This window comes from Oncorhynchus clarkii, chromosome 1 (assembly GCF_045791955.1).
Source record: "Oncorhynchus clarkii lewisi isolate Uvic-CL-2024 chromosome 1, UVic_Ocla_1.0, whole genome shotgun sequence".
NCBI lineage: Eukaryota > Metazoa > Chordata > Actinopteri > Salmoniformes > Salmonidae > Oncorhynchus > Oncorhynchus clarkii.
The window spans coordinates 29,567,543-29,591,580 of NC_092147.1; the positions used below are offsets into that span (position 1 = coordinate 29,567,543).

At 42.9% G+C, this 24,038-nt stretch overlaps 1 protein-coding gene across 1 annotated transcript in view; it reads right to left on the reverse strand.

The window, feature by feature from the left end:
* Positions 1–24,038, reverse strand: part of LOC139405503 (nuclear receptor ROR-alpha A-like) — a 260,164-nt gene that overhangs the window by 73,842 nt on the left and 162,284 nt on the right. Inside the window, exon 3 of the mRNA XM_071147889.1 lies at positions 12,864–12,893. Coding sequence (XP_071003990.1) covers positions 12,864–12,893 — 30 coding nt within the window. The remainder of the gene's footprint in view (positions 1–12,863; positions 12,894–24,038) is intronic.

The following is a 24,038-nucleotide window of genomic DNA, read 5'->3' on the forward strand; positions in this document are numbered from 1 at the left end:
ATGTTTGACACCCCTGTCTATTTGATTTAAAAAATTATACCAACCAGCAGTTCTATCCCTAAAATAAATACAATTAACTTTGCCTCCTCAAATTCACATTACTTCTGTGCAGTTAGATTTTTTGTCTTATTCTGCTAAAGAAACAATCACAATTAAACACAACTATGACAATGAACAGCTTAGTCTGCATAGTTTATTCAACAATATTACATCTGAATAATTCAGGAATTAAATAATATATGTTAATTATGGGCCACATTATTCAAACATGATATCATTTCATCTGCATTTTCATAGTTATTATAATTGCAAATCTCATAATAAAATACTTTTGATCATAGAAATAAGATCTCCACCGTGGATGTTGTCAACTGAGCACTACAATTACTATAATTCTTTCCGGGTGTTCCACAAATTTCATAGAGAACGGAGGCAAGAAAATAAAAAAAAATGTTAGCCTGAGTGTGGTCTGTGTGTAGGAGAGGAGGATGAGAGAGCCTGCCTGGGTATGGCCTACCTCTTCTCTTCTCCAGAGGAAGTTAATGATGGTACAAGGACATTTAATTATGGCACCCATCTTAAAGCTTCCCCGTCAGCATCACTCAGGATCATATCCGGAGGAGCTCTATGACTTCCTCTTCTGTCACCCTCCATGAATCAAAGCTTTTATTACATGCTGACACTCTTGTCCTGCATTGGCTGGACGATGTACACGCACCCTGGGAAAGTGATGAGGCACAGGAAACCTGACGAGTGACAGATAACCTGCGCTGCAAGGCCGGCCCTACTCACTCTGTGGCATGGTGCGTGTGTGACGGTCTGCTTTACCCTGCTTTGCCAGTCATGCCAACCTGCATACACTACCTAACCATGCCATCTCAGCAACCCCTCAGCCCCTCACCTGGGGTGGCAGGCAGCCTGCAGAAGAGAAATCGCTCACAGCAGATGGGGCCAGTAATTTTAGCCGGCCCGTCCGAGCATTGTGTCCTTGTCACATGTCACTTACTCTTGTTTTCTGGTCTGACAACACTTCAAGACAGGGCCTTTCAGGTTGGGGTGAGACATAAAGAGACAGGGTGAGGCCTCTCTTCTCTTCTCCTCTCTTCGCTCTGGCTCAGGCACTCACAAAGACACAGCACTAGAGAAGAACCAGATTAAGGGCCCACAAAGACAGCCTCCCAGCCCTACAAAGACAGCCCTCTAGCACCACAAAACGCTGCGGCAACCCCCCCCCCTCCCAGCTCCCCACGTCACTCTTCCTTTCACACACACTGTAGCCCCAGGAGGTGATAAAGAACCCACTCCATTCTGACAAACGTATGCAAAGAAAGTGCATTTTACAAAGGACATTTGTAATTTTATAAAATAGCAGACATAATGCTTTTACTGAAAACTCATATTGTGTGGGAGAGAAAAAAACATACAGTGGAGAGGAAAAATTGAGAAAAATCATGCTGGCCTGGTTTACGACAAATAGATAGCTCTATTGATTTCCTTTTACCAGCAGCTGTCCATCCCTCACTGTGGTGATTATACTGACCTATTTCACAAAAAAATGGCTGTCTATTATGGATTAAACCAAAGTGTCCAAAAAAATGTCTTATTCTTTTCACGGAGCAAACAAATAGACTAAGATGAATGATGATCTATTATAAAGAAAAATAAAAGATGGTGAGTGTTCAGTGTTGTTCAGGGAGAAACAAAATGCAAGCTTGAGCTCCATATTGAAAGTGTTCAGCAGCAGAACAGGCTTCTCTTGGTTGGGGCATTCGACGCCCCGGAAGAGCAGCCAATTTAAATCAATCATAACAAAATATGTAATTCTCAAATGTATTTTATAACATAATAAGGATGCAGTTAATGTGTGTGTATTATCTGAATTAACAAAAAAATATTTCAGTTGTAAACGTATCTGCATTTATAGTACACTATAAATACTATGAATTAATGTAATAGTTTTCTGTTTGTATTTTACTCTGAGTACTGCTACTGTATATGTGATGCAGCAGTGTACGAGTGTTGTGTCTGTCACTAGTGACTAGTAGTATCTCACTGTGTAGCACTGAGACTCTGCCCCAGCTAAATAATGTACGTAGGTACTGGATGCACTTCCCACATGAGTGCAACTAACAAATCCCTGCAGAGCTGAATCAAGGCAACGATGTGATGAAACACCTTCAAACAAACACTGAGCAGGGAATATTGAGCTACACTCTGCCCCAGGCTATTCCACAGCAGTATGCCTGTTGCCAAGCAAAATTAGATAGCCACTGGGACATATTATTCAACCAAATTGGCACTGTACAGCAGGATTAAGGACTATCAATCTCATGTTCGATAATCACAAATATTTAAGCTCAGAGTAGCAATAAATAACCCCTCTCAACAGAGGAATAATGGGATCTGGTGTGTCATAATAACAAGTTAAGTAGATGTTTCACATAGGGAGGTAGCCTAGCGGTTAAGAGTGTTGTGCCAGCATCCAAAAGGTAATTGGTTTGAATCCCAGAGCCAACTATGTGAAACATCAACAGATGTTTCACATAGTTGCAAGGCACTTAACCCTAAATAATATGAATTAAAAAAATGTCTGTAGTGTGTATGCACTACCTAATACATCACTCCAAGATGGCGTAGCAGTGAAGACGTGTTTGTTTTGTCCTCTCGTGTACTTTTATATTTTTCAAATTTTTTGTATATATATTTTAATTTATTTTCAATCTCTTGTCCGAATTTTTTATTCGATTATACCTTCCGGTAACCTGCCTCACCCAATGTGATACAGAATCGCTATTATTTTCAATTTTAGAACACATTCAAGAATCTCCAGAAGCTAACCAGCTAATTAGCTATTTAGTCATTGTTAGCCACTGCTAGGGGATTTTACCTTCTGCACAGATACCAGCCCTGTTTTTAGCCTGGATAATACTCACTAGTCTACCAATATCGGACAGTCTCTCCACAACAACGCCGGATTCCTGCCATAATCCCTGGACCACTACTTCTGATCTTCACAGCTAGCTTACAGCTAGCTAGCTAGCTCACAGCTTGCAGCTAGCTAGCTCACAGCTAGCTTTCACTCACCGTGGCACCCAGTACCGAAGCTATCCCTGAGGCCCACCTCCCGGCCTACTCAGCTGTTCACCCGAACCCCACTCATACACGGCTAGAGCCCAAAACTCCACCGGATCCTTGCTGTAAACTCTGGACCTTGGCACCGGATCACCGCTGCTACCGATTGGATATAGTGGCTAACGCCACTGCCACAAAGCTAGCACCAATTAGCCGTGTGCCAGGCACATCTCCCAGCTAGCAAACTAAATTCCACAATACCTCTTTCGCCATCTGGCTTGGATTCTCTGTCGACACGGCGCCCCGCCGCACCACCACGACTGGTCTGCCGACGAATACTCCATCCGCTGTGCCTTCATCTGGCCTCCGTCGGAGCAGACGCTCCTACTAGCCCAGGGCTACTAACTTTAAAGCCATGTCGCTAGCGTAGTGGCGGCTCCCCTGTCTCATCTACTGCTGCCCCCTGGACACTATGATTACTTGGCTACATAGCTGATGCCTGCTGGACTATTCATTAATCACGGTACTCCATTCTGTTTATTTATTTGTTATCTGTCGGCCCCAGCCGCGAACTCAGGCTCTGTGTGTAGTTAATCCGACCCTCTCGGCCTAGTTTTCGCCATTTTACCTGCTGTTGTTGTGTTAGCTGATTAGCTGTTGTTGTCTCACCTGTTGTTTTAGCTAGCTCTCCCAATCAACACCTGCGATTACTTTATGCCTCGCTGTATGTCTCTCTCAAATGTCAATATACCTTGTATACTGTTGTTCAGGTTAGTTATCATTGTTTTAGTTTACAATGGACCCCCTAGTTCCACTCTTCATACCTCTGATACCTTCCTTGCCCCACCTCCCACACCTCACCCATTACAACCAGCATGTCCAGAGACACAACCTCTCTTATCATCACCCAGTGCCTGGGCTTACCTCCGCTGTACCCGCACCCCACCATACTCCTGTCTGCGCATTATGCCCTGAATATATTCTACCACGCATAGAAATCTGCTCCTTGTATTCTTTGCCCCCAACACTCTAGGCGACCAGTTTTGATAGCCTTTAGCCGCACCCTCATCCTACTCCTCCTCTGTTCCGCGGGTGATGTGGAGGTAAACCCAGGCCCTGCATGTCCCCAGGCACCCTCATTTGTTAACTTCTGTGATCAGAAAAGCCTTGGTTTCATGCATGTCAACATCAGAAGCCTCCTCCCTAAATTTGTTTTACACACTGCTTTAACACACTCTACAAACCCTGATGTCCTTGCTGTGTCTGAATCCTGGCTTAGGAAGGCTACCAAAAATTCTGAGATTTCCATACCCAACTATAACATTTTCCGTCAAGATAGAACTACCAAGGGGGGAGGAGTTGCAGTCTACTGCAGAGATAGCCAGCAAAGTAATGTCATACTTTCCAGGTCCATACCCAAACAGTTCGAACTTCTAATTTTAAAAATTAATCTCTCCAGAAATAAGTCTCTCACTGTTGCCGCCTGCTACCGACCCCCCTCAGCTCCCAGCTGTGCCCTGGACACCATTTGTGAATTGATCGCCCCCCATCTAGCTTCAGAGTTTGTTCTGTTAAGTGACCTAAACTGGGATATGCTTAACACCCCGGCAGTCCTACAATCTAAGTTAGATGCCCTCAATCTCACACAAATCATCAAGGAACCCACCAGGTACAACCCTAAATCTGTAAACAAGGGCACCCTCATAGACGTTATCCTGACAAACTGGCCCTCCAAATACACCTCCGCTGTGTTCAATCAGGATCTCAGCGATCACTGCCTCATTGTCTGTATCTGCTACGGTTCCGCAGTCAAACAACCAACCCTAATCACTGTCAAACGCTCCCTAAAACACTTCTGCGAGCAGGCCTTTCTAATCGACCTGGCCCGGGTATCCTGGAAGGATATTGACCTCATGAGGATGCCTGGTCATTCTTTTACTAGTAACTTCCTCACCATCTTAGATAAGCATGCTCCGTTCAAAAAATGCAGAACTAAGAACAGATATAGCCCTGGTTCACTCCAGACCTGACTGCCCTCGACCAGCACAAAAACATTCTGTGGCAGACTGCAATAGCATCGAATAGTCCCTGCGATATGCAACTGTTCAGGGAAGTAAGGAACCAATACACGCAGTCAGTCAGGAAAGCAAAGGCCAGCTTTTTCAAGCAGAAATTTGCATCCTGTAGCTCTAACTCCAAAAAGTTCTGGGACACTGTAAAGTCTCCCAGGGCGGCAGGGTAGTCTAGTGGTTAGAGCGTTGGACTAGTAACCGGAAGGCTGCAAGTTCAAACCCCTGAGCTGACAAGGTACAAATCTGTCGTTATGCCCCTGAACAGGCAGTTAACCCACTGTCCCTAGGCCGTCATTCTATTTTTCTACTGTGTTATTGACTTGTTTATTGTTTACTCCATGTGTAACTCTGTGTTGCTGTCTGTTCACAATGCTTTATCTTGGCCAGATCGCAGTTGTAAATGAGAATTTGTTCTCAACTAGCCTACCTGGTTAAATAAAGGTGAAATTAAAAAAAATGTAAAATAAAACTGGAGCCAAGCTTTTTGCCATCCAAGACCTCTATAGCAGGCGGTGTCAGAGGAAGGCCCTAAAAATTGCCAAAGACTCCAGCCACCGTAGTCATAGACTGTTCTCTCTGCTACCACACGGCAAGCGGTACTGGAGCAAAAAGTCTAGGTGCAAAAGGCTTTTAACAGCTTCTACCCCCAAGCCATAAGACTCCTGAACAGCTAATCAAATGGCTACCTGGACTATTTGCACTGCTGATACTCTCTGTTTATTATCTCTGCATAGACACTTTACTCCTACCTATATGTAAAAAAAAACTTTATGTTCCGAGATTGGCCCGTTCTCGAGTACTACAATGGGGGCACTAATCTAAAATAACTGGGCATCCAGGGGTTAATCGGACACTGAAGTTCCTGAGGCGGAAATTCTCGTGGCCCAACATGATTGAGGATGTGAGATCCTTTGATGCAGCATGTTCCACCTGTGCCCAAAGCAAGTCATCACGACAGCGACCGGCTGGGTTGCTCCAACCTCTGTCCATCCCCAACCGGCCCTGGTACCACCTGTCTGTATACTTTTATCACAGGGTAACCTCCATTCCAAGGGCTTACCACTATCCTGGTGGTCGTCGATCATCTCTCCAAGGCAGCCCATTTCAACGCGTTACCCAAGTTATCCTCAGCGAAGGAGACCGCTGATCTCATGATAACCCATGTCTTTCGACTAAACGGACTTCCACAGGACATTGTCTCAGATCTTGGCCCCAGTTTGTCGCACGGTATCTGTAGGCCTTCTGCTCCCTGTTGGGGGCGTCGTTGAGTCTCTCCTCGTTGAGTCTCTCCACTCACAGTCGAATGGGCAAACTGAGCGGGCCAACCAGGAGCTGGAGGAGGTACTCTGGTGTTTCGTCTCCACTCAGTCCAGCAACTGGAGCAAGTTCCTCGTCTGGGTGGAATATTCTCATAACACACTGCCGAACTCAACCACTGGGCTGTCGCTGTTCGAGTGTCAGTTCGGGCCAGTGTACTGTGATCCTGCGGCTACTGTCTATCAGTAAAGTATTATGTTTATCCTTAATCACTGGTTTCTCGTCTCTGGACCTGGGTCCAACCTCACAATTCGCTATTTTCCAAACAGTTTTCAGGTCTACTGTGTGTGCTGTGATGTCTAAATCATGTGCTTGAGTTGAACAGAGGATCACCGTGTCTGTCTGCGTATCTCTGAGGAGAGCAACTCAATACACAGAGCAGGTAAATAAATGAAGACGCAGGGATGAGGCCATGTTTCTCAATTAGTGGAGGCTGCCTCTTGTCACAATGGAGATAAACACTCTGGAGCGCACTCATTGTATTTATGAGTCTGGGCTGTATAGTCTGTAGTACGCTCCACTCCTCTCCCCTCTCCTCTCTCCTCTCCTCTCCTCTCCTCTCCTCTCCTGCTCCGTGATATTGGTGATACTGCCTCCCTCTGGAATTCTGAAATTCTATACCCATGCAAGACATACAGTATGTATGGATCTCTAACCTGCTAAAATATGATAGGAACAAAATATTATTGCCAACAGTGTTATCCAGGCCTACTGTATTTACTGTGACAACAGAGTTATCCAAAGAAAGTTGGACAAATATCCCCGCACAATGAATCTTACGAAATCAATGGAGTCATCCATATGAATAGAGTATACGACAGATGCACTGTAACAATGTTTCAACATTTCATATAATCCACAAACAGAACCCTTTAGGTGTACATTTTCTGTGCATGTTTCTGCGTTTGTCATTACAGGAGAGCTGAAGTGAGAGGATTAACCATGGGTAATCAGGAGATCTTCTCTCTGAGAGGAAGAGCAGCATGGTAAGACAAGCTATCTGGCTGGTATGTCGGTCCTATCAGAGCTGTTAGAGAGCGAGCAGCTTCAGTCTGCTGATGGGAGATTGTAGGTGAGAACGCTAATCTGTCTGTATAATCGGCTAGTCCATCTGATCCACAGGTCTACACCATCTCCCTCAACATATTTTAACACAAACTAATCATATCACAGGTAGGCATTCTGGAGGGCGTGACAAATTATTGTAGTTGGTGGTGCTCCTTGTAATGTCAAATATTTCATTATTATCACAATACTGTAAAAACATGCAAAATAAGATATTTAACATAATGCTATGTGCCTTGATGGCATGACTGTTGACCACTATCTATTAAAATTCCACTTCAACGTCTGCTTTGAGTACCTCAACATTTAGTTGTTTAAATACAGCTGCCAAACAGCCATTTAGGGCCGTTCTGCAGCCCACTTTGCCTTGCTGTAGCATTATGTAAACACAGCCTATAAAGCTGTCAGGGAAAATGTCAAGGAAAACCATACTTGATTCCTTACTGAGAATTATAGCTTTGTGGTAAGAGTTATATGGCCTGCTGGAGTTGGACCACCACTAATGGTGGATGGAGTGAGAGGCACGAAATACACCCCCAAAAATGTGCATGCAAAAGTTCATAAAGAAAAACAATTATTGATGTGAGAATGTGCTCACCTCCCTTCTAAGTTTTGACCAGGCGTACATCTGCTAGTGGTTGAAATGTTGTATTGCAAGCTGGCAAATAAGTATTTTGTGCAAATGAGGGATATGAAGAAAATATTATTCATAAAAAACTAAATAGGAACACATTAACAAGAACACAACCATTTGCTGTTAGTGAGATGTGTGAAAATATATGTTTTATTTTTATTATAAAAAATAAGTTGACACAGGAATCTTTTTCCTATTTATTTTAATTTCATAACCATTGCAGAACATACTTTTCACCTCTGCCCGTGAAGGGGCCTAGTAAATTGATAGTCTATATGTATTTCAAGTTTTGCAATATCATAGGCAGTGTGGTTTATAATAACAACAGATAATTACATTGAAGTTAGGTTTTTACTGCCACGTGTACAGTGGAATGGCTTGTTTGTTCTCTCCCAACAAAGCAGTAATGAATATCAGTAGCACTATAAAAAAACACTTTTTTAACGTAAAGTAGAACAAAACTAACTACTGTAAGTAGACCTACTGTAATGTTAAAGAATTTGCGGGCAATCCCTCACATTTAGGTTGGGGGAAAAGTCGATGCAAAACATTGTTAAATTCAAACGTTCTGCTGACAGGTCCACGACAATTTGCCATTGTTTTCTCTTTCAGAAACTGACACAGTCTTTTCCAGATACAAGCATAAATTACTGCTTACAGATGAAAACATTATGCCAACGCAGTTAATAGACCGGTAGCTTATGTCAAATATTTGACATTATGGGTAGGCTACAGTATTGCTGTGCGATAGGAGTGTGACATTGCCTATTTCATCTCAGATCCTATAGTCTACCATGGCAATACATATAAACCCAATAACCTATTGATAAACTAAATATAACAAATCATAGTTTACATGCCAATAGTTCCAAATGATACAACAAATAAAGGGCGTTACTGTCACAATAAAAGGTGATTAGAGGTATTTTACAGACACCGTTTAAATGCTTGTTCATGCACACACAATTCTACGGCAGGTCCTATTTTTAACAGAACACGCGCAAAGTTTATAAATCTCAATATTTTTGTATGTGTGCAGATTTGTCAAAAATGGCACACGCAGAAATGTAGTGTGAAATGTACACAACGGTTATATACTCTCATTCTCTATCACAGTCTGAAGAAGCCATGATGGCCTGCAGCACAATAAATGAAGTGTCTATTATCATCCAGAATATTTCACCTTCATAGGGCGGAGCACCCAGACATATAGAGGAGAGGAGATAGCATCTGCCAAGGAACAGATGCCCCTGTAATTTATATTGATGAGGGGACTGGCTGGTGTGGCTTCGTAGTAGGGAACTTCCAGGGGTCTGATCACTCAGGCAGGGAGAGGGGAGAGATAAGACAGAGGGATTGGCTCGGTCTCTGGAATCTCTGGGCTGGATGGAGAGGGAGGTTTCTTCCGGAGTCTGCTCAGCTCAGACCCCAGACACTCAGCACTGGCCAGCATGCCACTGCAGGAGCCACTATGGGAGAGCTGGGTCTGACTGACAGACTGAATGACTGACAGACTGAATGAAGTGATGGCAGTCAGTGTGTAGTTCGAGAGACATAAATAAACCTATGTAGCCAATCTTCAACCACCATTTTGGGTGGAGCTATATCCACCTTATAACTTTAGTCTAGCCTGGCGTACTAGAGCTCCCCTCCCAATCCACCAGATCTTCCCTCAGTCTCTGACCATTAACTGGCCTTTGAACCTTTCCCTGTGCATACATATCTTTGACTCGGGACTATCACCTCTTCCTGTTTGCCCGGCACATCAATCATTGACTTGTAAAAGCACTTTATGATGATTTCTTGACACAGATCACATTTGAATATTTCTCATTGAAAAGAAAGTATGCAGTCCAGCCTCTGCCCAGGACTTTGAACCCAGAATTCTACATTATGCTCTTTGATTTGAGACCCCTTCCGGTGTAGAGGTGCTTAGCTCTGGTCTAATTAAGACAGCAGTTGGGTATCGGATAAAGGGTCAAAGGACTTTGTTTTACCTTACAGAGGAGGGGAGGCCGAAAATCAAACAAGCACACTTCAAACAACTCACTTCATCCATCCCTCTAGACGGACAAATACCTTAACACAGTCACCTACTTGACCTTAACATTATTTTCAGAGACAGTTTACGTGGCTGCTTCAGTCAAGGGAAGGCTATAGGGCTGACTAGTGCAGACCGAGGACCATTTCCTCTGCTGTGCTCTGATGTTCAAAACAGCGTTTTAGGAGTGTTTTAAAGGGAGTGATCTAACCCTGCTCTCCCAGTCTGAGATAGTCAGACCGCTCTTATAGAAAAGCCCTCTGGTCTTCCCTCTCCATAAGTTTCATCATGATGATCAGAGTGAAAGAACAGGCTTCAGGGCTTCTCTCCCATTCATACACACATAGACAGAGATGTGTACACAGAAGCCCATGCATCACACACACACGCACATTTTCCAATGTAAATATTGTGTGGCTTCAGTTTAAAGAGACAGAGAATCTCTGAGATGGCTTACTGTTTGAGTTTACATAGCATTCATAACACCATGCCGTGTCACAAACCATCTCTCTGTATTTCTCTGACAGCATCTCTTTTTCAGAAATATACAGTGCTTATAGGTAACCCAGCCTCTAAAGGTTACACACTAAAAACAAATTGCTCTATAGAGTGCAAAATAAGGGTTATTTGGCTTGCAACCATAGCAACAAAAACTATTTTTGGTGCTAAATGGAAACTTTTTTGAAGGTTCTATAAAGAACCATGTTCAGAAGGTTCTAAATGTAACCTATTAGGTGCTATAAAGAATATTATCCTAAAGTTTTATAAAGAACCATTAAAAAGGTTATATATACAAAAGTATGTGGACATCTATTCAAATTAGTGGATTCGGCTATATCAGCCACACCCATTGCTGACAGGTGTATACAATTGAGTACACCACCATGCAATCTCCATAGACAAACACTGACAGTAGAATGGCCTTACTGAAGAGTGACTTTCAACGTTACACCGTCACAGGATGCCACCTTTCCAACAAGTCAGTTCGTCAAATTTCTGCCCTGCTAGAGCTGCCCTGGTCAACTGTAGGTGCTGTTATTGTGAAGTAAAAATATCTAGGAGTAACTTCACTCAGCCGTGAAGTGGTAGGCAACACAAGCTCACACAACGGGACCACCGAGTGCTGAAGCACATAGCGTGTAAAAAAATGTCTGTCCTCAGTTGCAACACTCATTACAGAGTTACAAATTGCCTCTGGAAGCAACTTCAGCACAATAACTGTTAATTTGGAGCTTTATGAAATGGGTTTCCATGGCTGAGCAGCCGCACACAAGCCTAAGATCACCATGCACAATGCCAAGTGACACCTGGAGTGGTGTAAAGCTCGCCGCCATTGGACTCTGGAGCAGTGGAAATGCGTTCTCTGAAGTGATGAATTAACGCTTCATCTGGCAAATCTGGATTTGGCGGGTGCCAGGAGAACGCTAAGTGCCCGAATGCATAATGCCTACTGTAAAGTTTGGTGGAGGAGGAATAATGGACTGGGGCTGTTTTTCATGTTTCCAGCTAGGCCCAATAGTTTCAGTGAAGGGAAATCTTAGTGCTACGGCATACAATGACATTCTGGACGACAAGCTTTATAGAAACTATATGACGATTTAGTTCTATAAAGAACCTTTCACAATCTCAAATGTTCTTTGTAGAATGATTCAGTTTTTTGAAATTCTGATTTAATAGCCATATTAAAATTCCATAGGTTTTATTGTGGTGTTTATTAACAAGTTGAATCAGGTTTGATGGCTCTAGAACAGATGGGGATCCCTGAGGAGAGAATTAAGAACTACTGATTTAGAAAACCGTTCTAAATTGACACAAGGCCATATGTGAGTCTTTCATGAGACAACTTCACTGGTCATAGTGATATATATAATGTTTAATAGCATAACACAACAGATTAGTTCAACTGGAATGACACTCTCACTCACAGTTGCACATAAAGAGCTGTGAGCAAACCACGCCCCAACATATTTGAATGACTCGCCGCCCCTACATTTTAATTATTGCTAAAAGAGGAAAGAAACCTTTTTTGAAATGCAAAGAACTATTGCAGGGCTTAAAGGGTTCTTTGGGTCACTATGGTTCCACATAAAACAATCACTCTTCTCAAAGAACCCTTGACAAACCCTCATCTTTGTTTTTTCAGTTGCAAGCATTACAGAGAACAAAGAGGAGCTTCAGCAAACTGTCTGGCTGGGATATCAGTGCATGATTTCAAACAGTCATATGACTGCATATAATTTCAATTTCCTCTCTGGCGTTATTAAAATATTCTCTCCAGTTCTACACACAGATAGGGAATAATGAAGAATAGCAATAATGAAAAAAAGTTGAGTTGAGAAAATGTGAAAGTATAAGGTTATGTTACTGTTGGAGGTCAATGTGTGATGTGAGAACGGTATTCCCAGTACACACAGTAGGCCTACTATAGTAACATTAGTAATACAAAACACAACATTCATTTAATCTTCTTTTCATCGTAAGTATAAGGTATAGGCCTATTGCAGTGTGTGATTTTAAAATGTGGTTTTATAAAAGTAGGCGAGTTACGTTGTTGTATTAAATTATAATCATGCAATAATGTAGGCTAATGTATATATTGTTATGCGTTTTGGTATTAATTTCAAACAAGTTGAATACATGTTTCCAAATGGTTTGTACTCACAGGTATGTGTCTTCTTTGTTACTGAAATACCTGAAAAACAGAGAGAAACAGATTTATTAAAACTTCCATTAAATCGGTAAATTAAGGACAGTCATACAATATCCCCAGGCCTAACTTAACCCCTTTGCGCACCATGGCTGTGTTGCTATGTGACTGGGCTGCTGTGGCCCTGTAGTGCTCCTGTCTGTCTCTCGGCTAGATCACAGAGGTCACAGAGGACCCATGTAGGCTCAGCGCAGTGGTGTGACTGGCTCTACGACTGAAAAACACATAGGAACAACCCTGGCAAGGTGGTTCCAACCCCACAGACAACAGCATCCAGATAGCGAAAATTCATACAAAAACAAACCAAGTCCGGAATACAAATCTGCACAAACATGGTAATGCCGCCACGTGTGACCTCACAAGGCCTATAGTCTGTACATGAGTAATTATTTTCCCCAGAGCGGGAAACGGCAGCGCTGTAACCTCACTGTGAGTCAGACCTGTGTTCTGAGGGTGAGGCGGAGCAGGAGAAGGAGCGCGACTGGCAGTCCTCAGCTTTCCCCCCTTCGGGTGTCAACTCATCTGATGAGCCTCCCTGGTCTAATGCCCTGGGAGCCCGATGCGGGCCATCGCACAGCCAACCATGGGCCCCAGTGGGTCCGGATGCTCATGCTTTGCAGGGTGAGAGCACACTAATAGATCCCACATGTCATGCGGAAGCAATGGCACATTTTTCTACAGCTTGCAGCTGAAACTCAGGGGATGACGGGCTGACATGATTCAATAATTCTCGTTGGGGGAAAAAAGAGCGACTGGCAGGAGATAACAATGTTTCAGACATATTTCAGGGGAAAGACCAACGAGGGGGGAAACAAATAAGCCCGTCAGCTTTCTGTACACAGAAACACATCTGATATCAGGTCCAAGGAGCAGAAAGAGAGAGGGGAAACTGTAGTGGGGTGAGATGATGACCTTGTTGGACTGTGATAGAGACAGCGTCACCCGCTTTGAACCTAAAACGGTTCTACGGCTGTCCACATAGGAGAACAATTTGAAGAACCCTTTTGGGTTCCAGGTAAAATCCTTTCCATAGAGGGTTCTACATGGAACCCAAAAGAGTTCTACCTGAAACCAAAAACGGTTCTACCTGGAACCAAAAAGGGTTATCCTATGGGGACAGCCGAAGAGCCCTTTTGGAACCCTTTTTAACCCCTAAGAGTGCAGGACTAACTAGCGTGGGATCATAGCATGTGATCAGTCACGATTCATGGTATTATCTAGAGAAATAACCATGTTTTACCATTTCAAAAAGCAAAGTACAGGAGACTGCATTTCGTTCCCTTCACCCTTAAGGCTGAAAGTGATTAAAAAACTGGACCTGACATTGTGAATGTAATTGAATTAGTTTCTATTGTCATGTTTGGATGATTTCAATAGCTCTTAACGAGATGCGCAGTTTGACGTGTTGTTGTATTGTATGTGTAATGGAATATCCTTTTTAGAGTGACCAGGAAAAATCTGTCTGTTGGGCTGTCCGCTTATCACGATACAATATTATAACCATACTTAGGTGCTGATAAGATATGTATTGCACATCTCATGATTCTATTGTATATGTATTGTGATTTTATTGCGATTCGATTTTCCAAACATATTGCTCTGCTGCAGAGGGACAAGGGAAATAAATAAAAGTGCTGAGAACAAATTGTCTCCCTATTTAAAAGGAAGATGAAGAACACGCTATGATGGAACAATTACTTGAGTTTTGGTGCTGGTACAGCCAACTTGCGCGAAAATAATATTGCGATATATTGTCAAAAATAATATCCCGATATGTAACTATATCCATTTTTCCCCCACATCACTTCTTATCAGATGGGATAATGTCTGTGTCCTGTTGTTTCATAGACATTTAGGAATGTGGTAATTAGTATCTGGGTGTGATGTCCTTTCTTTTGTTTTCGCAAGAAAACTGCAAATGAATGTAAATTTAGGTTGGGGGGTGAGTTTCTGTTTTTTCATGTATAAAATGTCAGAGTATCCTTTGGTTCATCAATGTCTTGTCTGCAAACTCCAGCGTAAAAACACTTTCTCTCTAAGAGATGATTCTGAACTGAAGAAACGTGTAACCACTTATTGGTGATAGAAATTGACTCCGTCTTATTTTGAAATGTATTCCATGAACACTCCTATTTGGGAAGTGTTAATTCATTCGTGACTAAAAAATCTATTAATTGATTCGAGTAAATGCATTCCTTATTTATAAAGTAACTATTTGTTTGACTACATGTTCATAATATTATATTTGGAAATCCTAATTTGTACAGTTATTTACACTACACATAATAATAGGAATGGTGAGGCAATACTATATCTTGCTAGACCCACAAGAGACACTTCAGACCTATTGCTTTTATTCACATGGAGTCAGATTGATAAATCTAGTTTATTATTCAACATAATTTTAACTCAACTACAAAACAGCCACCTAGGGGCCAGGGCTCTGTGATCAGGCTCACGGCCAAACACTGTCTGTCCAACTGTGACATTACGCAAGGTTAAAAAACGGTAATCCTCCTGTAATATCTCAGTCAAATAACAGGGTATTCAGTGTGGCAGTCAGTGTTAGCCTCATAGGCCATGTGGGAGTGGTGGAGTCAACGCTCTGTGTTAATGGATGTGTTGGGCAGAAAAAACCTTGTTTGTTGAAAGGTTAGAGGACTTAGAACTCTAACGCCATGTAAGGAACCTCTCTGGTTTCATGTTGTGGAAATAGAGTATCAGGACTGCATATCAAAATGGCAGCTATTTACTGGCTTCTCTTCAGATCTTAGAAACTGTATTATAGACACATAAAACAGACATTCTGACATTGGCACAATCAGGCTCTGGTTATTGTTTAGGTATAGGATTCTAAGGCATGAGTTGTACTCCAGATATTTTACTGAAGACGCACAAAACAATTGGTAGAAAAAGCAGGGCTAATTCCAATTCTGCCCAATATGTCACACTATTAAATCAGCTTGCTGTTCCACAGAACTAGGAAATACTGTACCAGTCAAAAGTTTGGACACACCTACTCATTCCATGGTTTTTCTTTATTTTTACTATTTTCAACAACAACAACAAAAAGTGTTAAACAAACCAGAATGTATTTTATACATTCTTATATTTTATTTATTTCCTTCTTAATGCGTTTGAGACAATCAGTTAAGTTGTAACAAGGTAGGGGTGGTATACAGAAGATAGCCCTATTTGGTAAAAGACCAAGTCCATATTATGGCAAGAACAGCTCAAATAAGCAAAGAGGAACTACAGTCCATCATTACTTTAAGACATGAAGGTCAGTCAACCTGGAACATTTGAAGTTTCTTCAACCATCAAGCGCTTTGATGAAACTGGCACTCATGACAATCGCCACAGGAAAGGAAGACCCAGAGTTACCTCTGCTGCAGAGGAAAAAATAATTAGAGTTACCTGCAACTCAGATTTCAGCCCAAATAAATGCTTCACAGAGTTCAAGTAACACACACATGTTCTAAGGAGACCGCGTGAATCAGGCCTTCATGGTCAAATTTCTGCAAAGAAACCACTACTAAAGGACACCAATAAGAATAAGAGACTTGCTTGGGCAAAAAGAAACACAAGCAATGGACATTAGACCGGTGGAAATCTGTCCTTTGGTCCGATGAGACCAAATTTGCGATTTTTGGTTCCAACCGCCGTGTCTTTGTGAGACGCAGAGTAGATGAATGGATGATCGCAGCAAGTGTGGTTCCCACCGTGAAGCATGTGCTCCTCACGTGAGATGGTGTGGGGTGCTTTCCTGGTGACAATGTTTGTGATTTATTTAGAATTCAAGGACACTAACCAGCATGGCTTCCACACCTCCAGGCTGTGTAAGGGCTATTTGACCAAGAAGGAGAGTGATGGAGTGCTCCATCAGAAGACCTGGCCCCACAATCACCAGACCTCAACCCAACTGATATTGTTTGGAATGAGTTGGACCGCAGAGTGAAGGAAAAGCAGCCGACAAGTGCTCAGCATATGTGAGAACTCCTTCAAGACTGTTGGAAAAGCATTCCTCGTGAAGCTGGTTGAGAGAATGTCAAGAGTGTGCAAAGCTGCAATCAAGACAAAGGGTGGCTACTTTGAAGAATCTAAAATATGAAATATATTTTGATTTGTTTAACACTTTTTTGGTTACTACATGATTCCATCTGAATAATTCATAGTGTTGATGTCTTCACTATTATCAAACAATATAGAAAATAGTAAAATAAAGAAAAACCCTTGAATGAGTAGGTGTGTCCAAACGTTTGACTGGTACTGTATATCTCAACATGTTGTTTCCTGCAGAAAAGGCAATGGATGAGAAAGAATCTAAAGAATTAACATGGTGTACCCAATGATAAGGGAATATAATAGTGATGCTCCAGAGCAGTGTTGATAATAGCGAACGGTGAGAGCAACATGACATCTGTGTGTACCCAACAGTTTACCACAAAGCCACAAGGATTGAAAAGAGACACACTCTGATGCGCTAAACAAGACCACACTAAGAAGGTCCATATTTTGTGCTCTTTCTGTTCCTAATTTTCTTATTATGTCTCCCTGTATCCCCCTGCACTGCACTGTGTATTAGCCCTGTGTATCTGAATCCTGTTGGCCCAGTCCTATCAGCTATTTGTCTCCCGTCCTCCCCACGTCACGAACAGCCATTCTGTCAATGTCACTTAGAGATAAGAAAACTAATCGTTACACCAAAAATGTACTTAGACATAAAGGAGGAAATCGTTACTGTCAACAGAGCCGAAAGGCTCCATGGCAGGAGAGGGGAGGAGAGGAAGACGTGCACAGTTAGCCCACTTCCTCCTCTATGTGTTATTCAGAGACCTCTGATTGGAGGTGGCACAGGGTAGGGGCCGGGGAGCCAATATGTGAGTCAGGCTGTGGGAAGGGGAGGGGGAGGGGGAGGGGGAGGGTGGGCTTGGCTCTGGTGTTTTGGGCAGAAACAACCTCTGTGTCAATAAGGTATGTCTACTTCACTGGAGGGCAGGTTCAGAGGTCACTTTGTCGGTGATTCTCACCTTGACAGACAGGCGATCTAACATAAACAAGCTTGCCGTTACTAGACCATAGTAGAGTGTATACAAGTCTATGGCAATTCATTTGTCCCTTTAGCCAAACATTTTGATAGTGTGATACATTAAACTTCACTCATTTGACTACTGCGCTAATGAATATTTCTAGTAGAGATTACAATTTGTCACAATGGAAGGAGGGGATGGCTGTCACCTTGAAACCTTTGATCATTCTGATTCTACCTCACAGTGGTAAACATTCACAGCACACGTTCTCTCCAGTCTCTTCTCATGAGAATTGCCACCTTGTCAGATCAGAAAGGAGTAGGTGTGCAGACGGCTGGAGGTTAACCTCCACTACATCTATCTGCAGGGGGCACACATCCTGTAAACATGCCACTGAGACATAAGGGGAGCGGGCTGGGGCCAGGCCAAGCAGCCGAGTGGTGCTTCTTCGGCAAAGACTGCAGCTCAAAGTGACAGCGCTGTAATGAAGTCTGAGGCGTGCGGCAGGCCATACGTCATAATTCCAAGTTCCTTAAAGCCTGACAGGGAATGATTATCATGGATGGTTATTGTCACCCTCCCTCCCTGGGAGACACCGTTGCATTCAGGGGTTGTTGCACCGTGACATTCAAAGTTACAGTCTCCTTCATATAATGGAGCTGTCCTCTCAGCGCGCTAATGGGAGCGATCCATTTAACCTGTGCCAGAAACACACAGACGAGGAAGTTCCTAATGCGAAGCCCCTCCCGCGGGGACGTCACACTCTCCCCCTGGCTGCTCCCTGCCTTCCTGCTGCTTGATTCATTGACTGGCGCTCCTCACTTATCCTCATTCACTGCTCAGTCTGGGGAGACAGGGAGGCCCACTTCCTCCAGTCCGCTTCCCGCTTCGCTCTGCTTGGCACTCCAACGTTCTACGCCCAATGCGCACAAGGACACGGCCAGCACAGACCAGACCAGAGCAGCACAGCAGCCCCAGCTACAGGAGGCCTCACACACTTGTGCCTGGTAGCAAATAGTGGGGTTCTCCTGAAATCATGGGCTATTGAACCCAAGTAGTCAGAGCCCATCAGTGTCCATTATTAGGGCCATCTTTTCTCTGATACACATTGGAACTGTAAATACAATTCACTTTCAGAGTAATTTACATCCAAAGCATCATGCCATACAAAGAAAAGAGTACAATACACTATATTGAGTGCCATATTAAATAAATGATATAGTGCACTTTAGCTGGCTGTACTAAGAGTGAGGAGAGAGGTAAATGTTACAAGAAAGGTTCCCAATACAATAAGTACTCACATACACAATATACGGTAAGATGAATTGAGGAGCTAGCTCGGCTTCATACACAGTCACTCCAATAAGTGTCCCTTCTGTAGTGACACACTTAGCCTTATTATACTAGTAAAAACTATAAATGCAAAAATGTAATGATTAAAAAAGCATAATGGTTCTAATCAGCTGCCCCCTAATATACTAAAACACTTAATCCATGGAGAGGCCAACTCTCTAGGGAGGCGTAGGAGAAAAATGACTTCTCTGTCTCCAGGCACTGTTATTTCTGGTCATTTCTAATTGGTTTTAACTAAAAGCAACCACTCAGAGGGCTCCACAGGTTACTCCTATGCATCACTATGGAATTATCTACAAATAGAAGATTTACATCCAAATTAGTTTTAGAGGACACCACAATTGTCTTTCAAGAGAAGAGAGGAGAAAGAAGGAGAAAAAAAACAATCATATATTTATCTCTATATATATTTTTATATAAGCCTGGATATCTAAAATTATCAGAATGGCTCCATGATTATCAGATGGAGCCCTTGTTGACCACAAGGGCTATCTTGCAGACTCTTCCCTCCCTACAGTATATTTGCCAAACTCCTGCACGCTTCTCCCCCTGTGCAGTTCTGCTTTATTGGGCCTGTGAGTCTCCAGGTGAGCCCTCAATGCAGTGTGTGTGGAGCTGTGTGGTGGCTCGTGAATTATACATGGTGGCAGAGGAATAGACGTGGCCCAGGAGGGCCGCGGGAACAGCAGGCATGGCTAGGAGGCAGATTGAATACTCTGACGGAATTTTAATTGTACCGCAGGGAGCTGAGCGATAAGCGCTATTGTTATTGGTGAGATGCCGCAGCCCAGGTTCACTCAGCTGAGTGCTTGAACAAATGGTGAGAGCCGCAAACATTCACGTAACGGTGCTGCAATGCTCCCGGCCTTAACGAGGGATCGCATTGCCTTTTGTAAGAGGCCATCGTGTGGAGGAAGGTTCATAACAACAACGTAATATTCATATTTACAATGATACTAAATAATCTGTGAATCTTTAACACCATAGCTTACTGCCAAGTGTTGTTTCCTAACACTCTCAGAAGACCAATGAAGGTGAGCCGATTTCAGAAAAAGTGTGGTCTGAAAAATTATAAATATTGAACAACTTCCTTTTCATTCAGAAAAAAACTGTCTGTAATTGGGTAAAAAGCCAAACGACAGTGTTTCTGCTGCTCCTGATCCTCCATGGCAGTCTACTACTCTGCAACCCTTTGAGAGCTGGTCCCTGGGGGCCGGTAGACACAGGAATCCCCTCTGTGCTGGTCAAAATGAGGCCAGGGGCACAGTACAGGCCTCTGTGTGTGTGTGGACTCTGAGCGGGCGATTCCTAGCTTTCAGTAATCTCCCTGTGATCCAGCCGGAACCACACACGAAACCCAATACCCTCTCAGCCTGAACCATAAATACAGCCCATCCAGACCAACCTGATTCTCTGTACTGTAGTGACCTGTACTATACTGTACAACACAGCATGCACTGACCACTACTGGGTGTGCTCATAGGCTCACACAAAACAACACACAGTTATTTATATATATATATATATATATATATATATATGCAGTGGGGAGAACAAGTATTTGATACACTGCCGATTTTGCAGGTTTTCCTACTTACAAAGCATGTAGAGGTCTGTAATTTTTATTATAGGTACACTTCAACTGTGAGGGACAGAATCTAAAACAAAATCCAGAAAATCACATTGTATGAATTTTAAATAATTAATTAGCTTTTTTTTGGATGACATAAGTATTTGATACATCAGAAAAGCAGAACTTAATATTTGGTACAGAAACCTTTGTTTGCAATTACAGAGATCATACATTTCCTGTAGTTCTTGACCAGGTTTGCACACACTGCAGCAGATCCTTCAGGTTACGTGGCTGTCGCTGGCCAATACGGACTTTCAGCTCCCTCCAAAGATTTTATATTGGGTTCAGGTCTGGAGACTGGCTAGGCCACTCCAGGACCTTGAGATGCTTCTTACGGAGCCACTCCTTAGTTGCCCTGGCTGTGTGTTTCGGGTCGTTGTTATGCTGGAAGACCCAGCCACGACCCATCTTCAATGCTCTTACTGAGGGAATGAGGCTATTGGCCAAGATCTCGGGATACATGGCCCCATCCATCCTCCCCTCAATATGGTGCAGTTGTCCTGTCCCCTTTACAGAAAAGCATCCCCAAAGAATGATGTTTCCACCTCCATGCTTCACGGTTGGGATGGTGTTCTTGGGGTTGTATTCATTCTTCTTCTTCCTCCAAACACGGCGAGTGGAGTTTAGACCAAAAAGCTCTATTTTTGTCTCATCAGACACATTGACCTTCTCCCATTCCTCTTCTGGATCATCCAGATGGTCATTGGCAAACTTCAGACGGGCCTGGACATGCGCTGGCTTGAGCAGGGGGACCTTGCGTGCGCTGCAGGATTTTAATCCATGACGGCGTAGTGTGTTACTAATGGTTTTCTTTGGACTGTGGTCCCAGGTCTCTTCAGGTCATTGACCAGGTCCTGCCGTGTAGTTCTGGGCTGATCCCTCACCTTCCTCATGATCATTGATGTCCCACGAGCTGAAATCTTGCATGGAGCCCCAGACTGAGGGTGATTGACCATCATCTTGAACTTCTTCCATTTTCTAATAATTGCGCCAACAGTTGTTGCCTTCTCACCAAGCTGCTTGCCTATTGTCCTGTAGCCCATCCCAGCCTTGTGCAGGTCTACAGTTGAACCCTGATGTCCTTACACAGCTCTCTGATCTTGGCCATTGTGGAGAGGTTGGAGTTTGTTTGATTGAGTGTGTGGACAGTTGTCTTTTATACAGGTAACGAGTTCAAACCGGTGCAGTTAATACAGGTAATGAGTGGAGAACAGGAGGGCTTCTTAAAGAAAAACTAACAGGTCTGTGAGAGCCGGAATTCTTACTGGTTGGTAGGTGATCAAATACTTATGTCATGCAATAAAATGCAAATTAATTACTTAAAATTCACACAATGTGATTTTCTGGATTTTTGAAATAGATTACAGACCTCCACATGCTTCGTAAGTAGGAAAACCTGCAAAATCGTTCGTTTATCAAATACTTGTTCTCAAAAAAGTATTTAGTCAGCCACCAATAGTGCAAGTTCTCCCACTTAAAAATATGAGAGAGGCCTGTAATTTTCATCATAGGTACACTTCAACTATGACAGACAAAATGAGAAAAAAAAATCCAGAAAATCACATTGTAGGATTTTTAATGAATTCATTTGCAAATTATGTTGGAAAATAAGTATTTGGTCACCTACAAACAAGCAAGATTTCTGGCTCTCACAGACCTGTAACTTCTTCTTTAAGAGGCTCCCCTGTCCTCCACTCGTTACCTGTATTTATGGCACCTGTTTGAACTTGTTATCAGTATAAAACACACCTGTCCACAACTTCAAACAGTCACACTCCAAACTCCACTATGGCCAAGACCAAAGAGCTGTCGAAGGACACCAGAAACAAAATTGTAAACCTGCACCAGGCTGGGAAGACTGACTCTGCAATAGGTAAGCAGCTTGGTTTGAAGAAATCAACTGTGGGAGCAATTATTAGGAAATGGAAGACATACAAGACCACTGATAATCTCCTTCGATCTGGGGCTCCATGCAAGATCTCACCCCGTGGGGTCAAAATGATCACAAGAACGGTGAGCAAAAATCCCAGAACCACATGGGTGGACCTAGTGAATGACCTGCAGAGAGCTGGGACCAAAGTAACAAAGCCTACCATCAGTAACACACTACGCCGCCAGGGACTCAAATCCTGCAGTGCCAGACGTGTCCCCCTGCTTAAACCAGTACATGTCCAGGCCCGTCTGAAGTTTGCTAGAGAGCATTTGGATGATCCAGAAGAAGATTGGGAGAATGTCATATGGTCAGATGAAACCAAAATATAACTTTTTGGTAAAAACTCAACTCGTCGTGTTTGGAGGACAAAGAATGAAAAGAACACCATACCTACTGTGAAGCATGGGGGTGGAAACATCATGCTTTGGGGCTGTTTTTCTGCAAAAGGGACCAGGACGACTGATCCGTGTAAAGGAAAGAATGAATGGGGCCATGTATCATGAGATTTTGAGTGAAAACCTCCTTCCATCAGCAAGGGCATTGAAGATGAAACGTGGCTGGGTCTTTCAGCATGACAATGATCCCAAACACACCGCCCGGGCAACGAAGGAGTGGCTTCATAAGAAGCATTTCAAGGTCCTGAAGTGGCCTAGCCAGTCTCCAGATCTCAACCCCATAGAAAATCTTTGGAGGGAGTTGAAAGTCTGTGTTGCCCAGCAACAGCCCCAAAACATCACTGCTCTAGAGGAGATATGCATGGAGGAATGGGCCAAAATGCCAGCAACAGTGTGTGAAAACCTTGTGAAGACTTACAGAAAACGTTTGATCTCTGTCATCGCCAACAAAGGGTATATAACAAAGTACTGAGATAAACTTTTGTTATCGACCAAATACTTATTTTCCACCATAATTTGCAAATAAATTAATTAAAAATCCTACAATGTGATTTTCTGGATTTCTTTCTCATTTTGTCATAGTTGAAGTGTACCTATGAGGAAAATTACAGGCCTCTCTCATCTTTTTAAGTGGGAGAACTGGCACAATTGGTGGCTGACTAAATACTTTTTTGCCCCACTGTATATATACAGTATATATATAGGCAGTCTACATTTTTGTCATTTAGCAGATGCTCTCCACAGTGACTTACATTATTTAACCTTTATTTAACTAGGCAAGCGCTA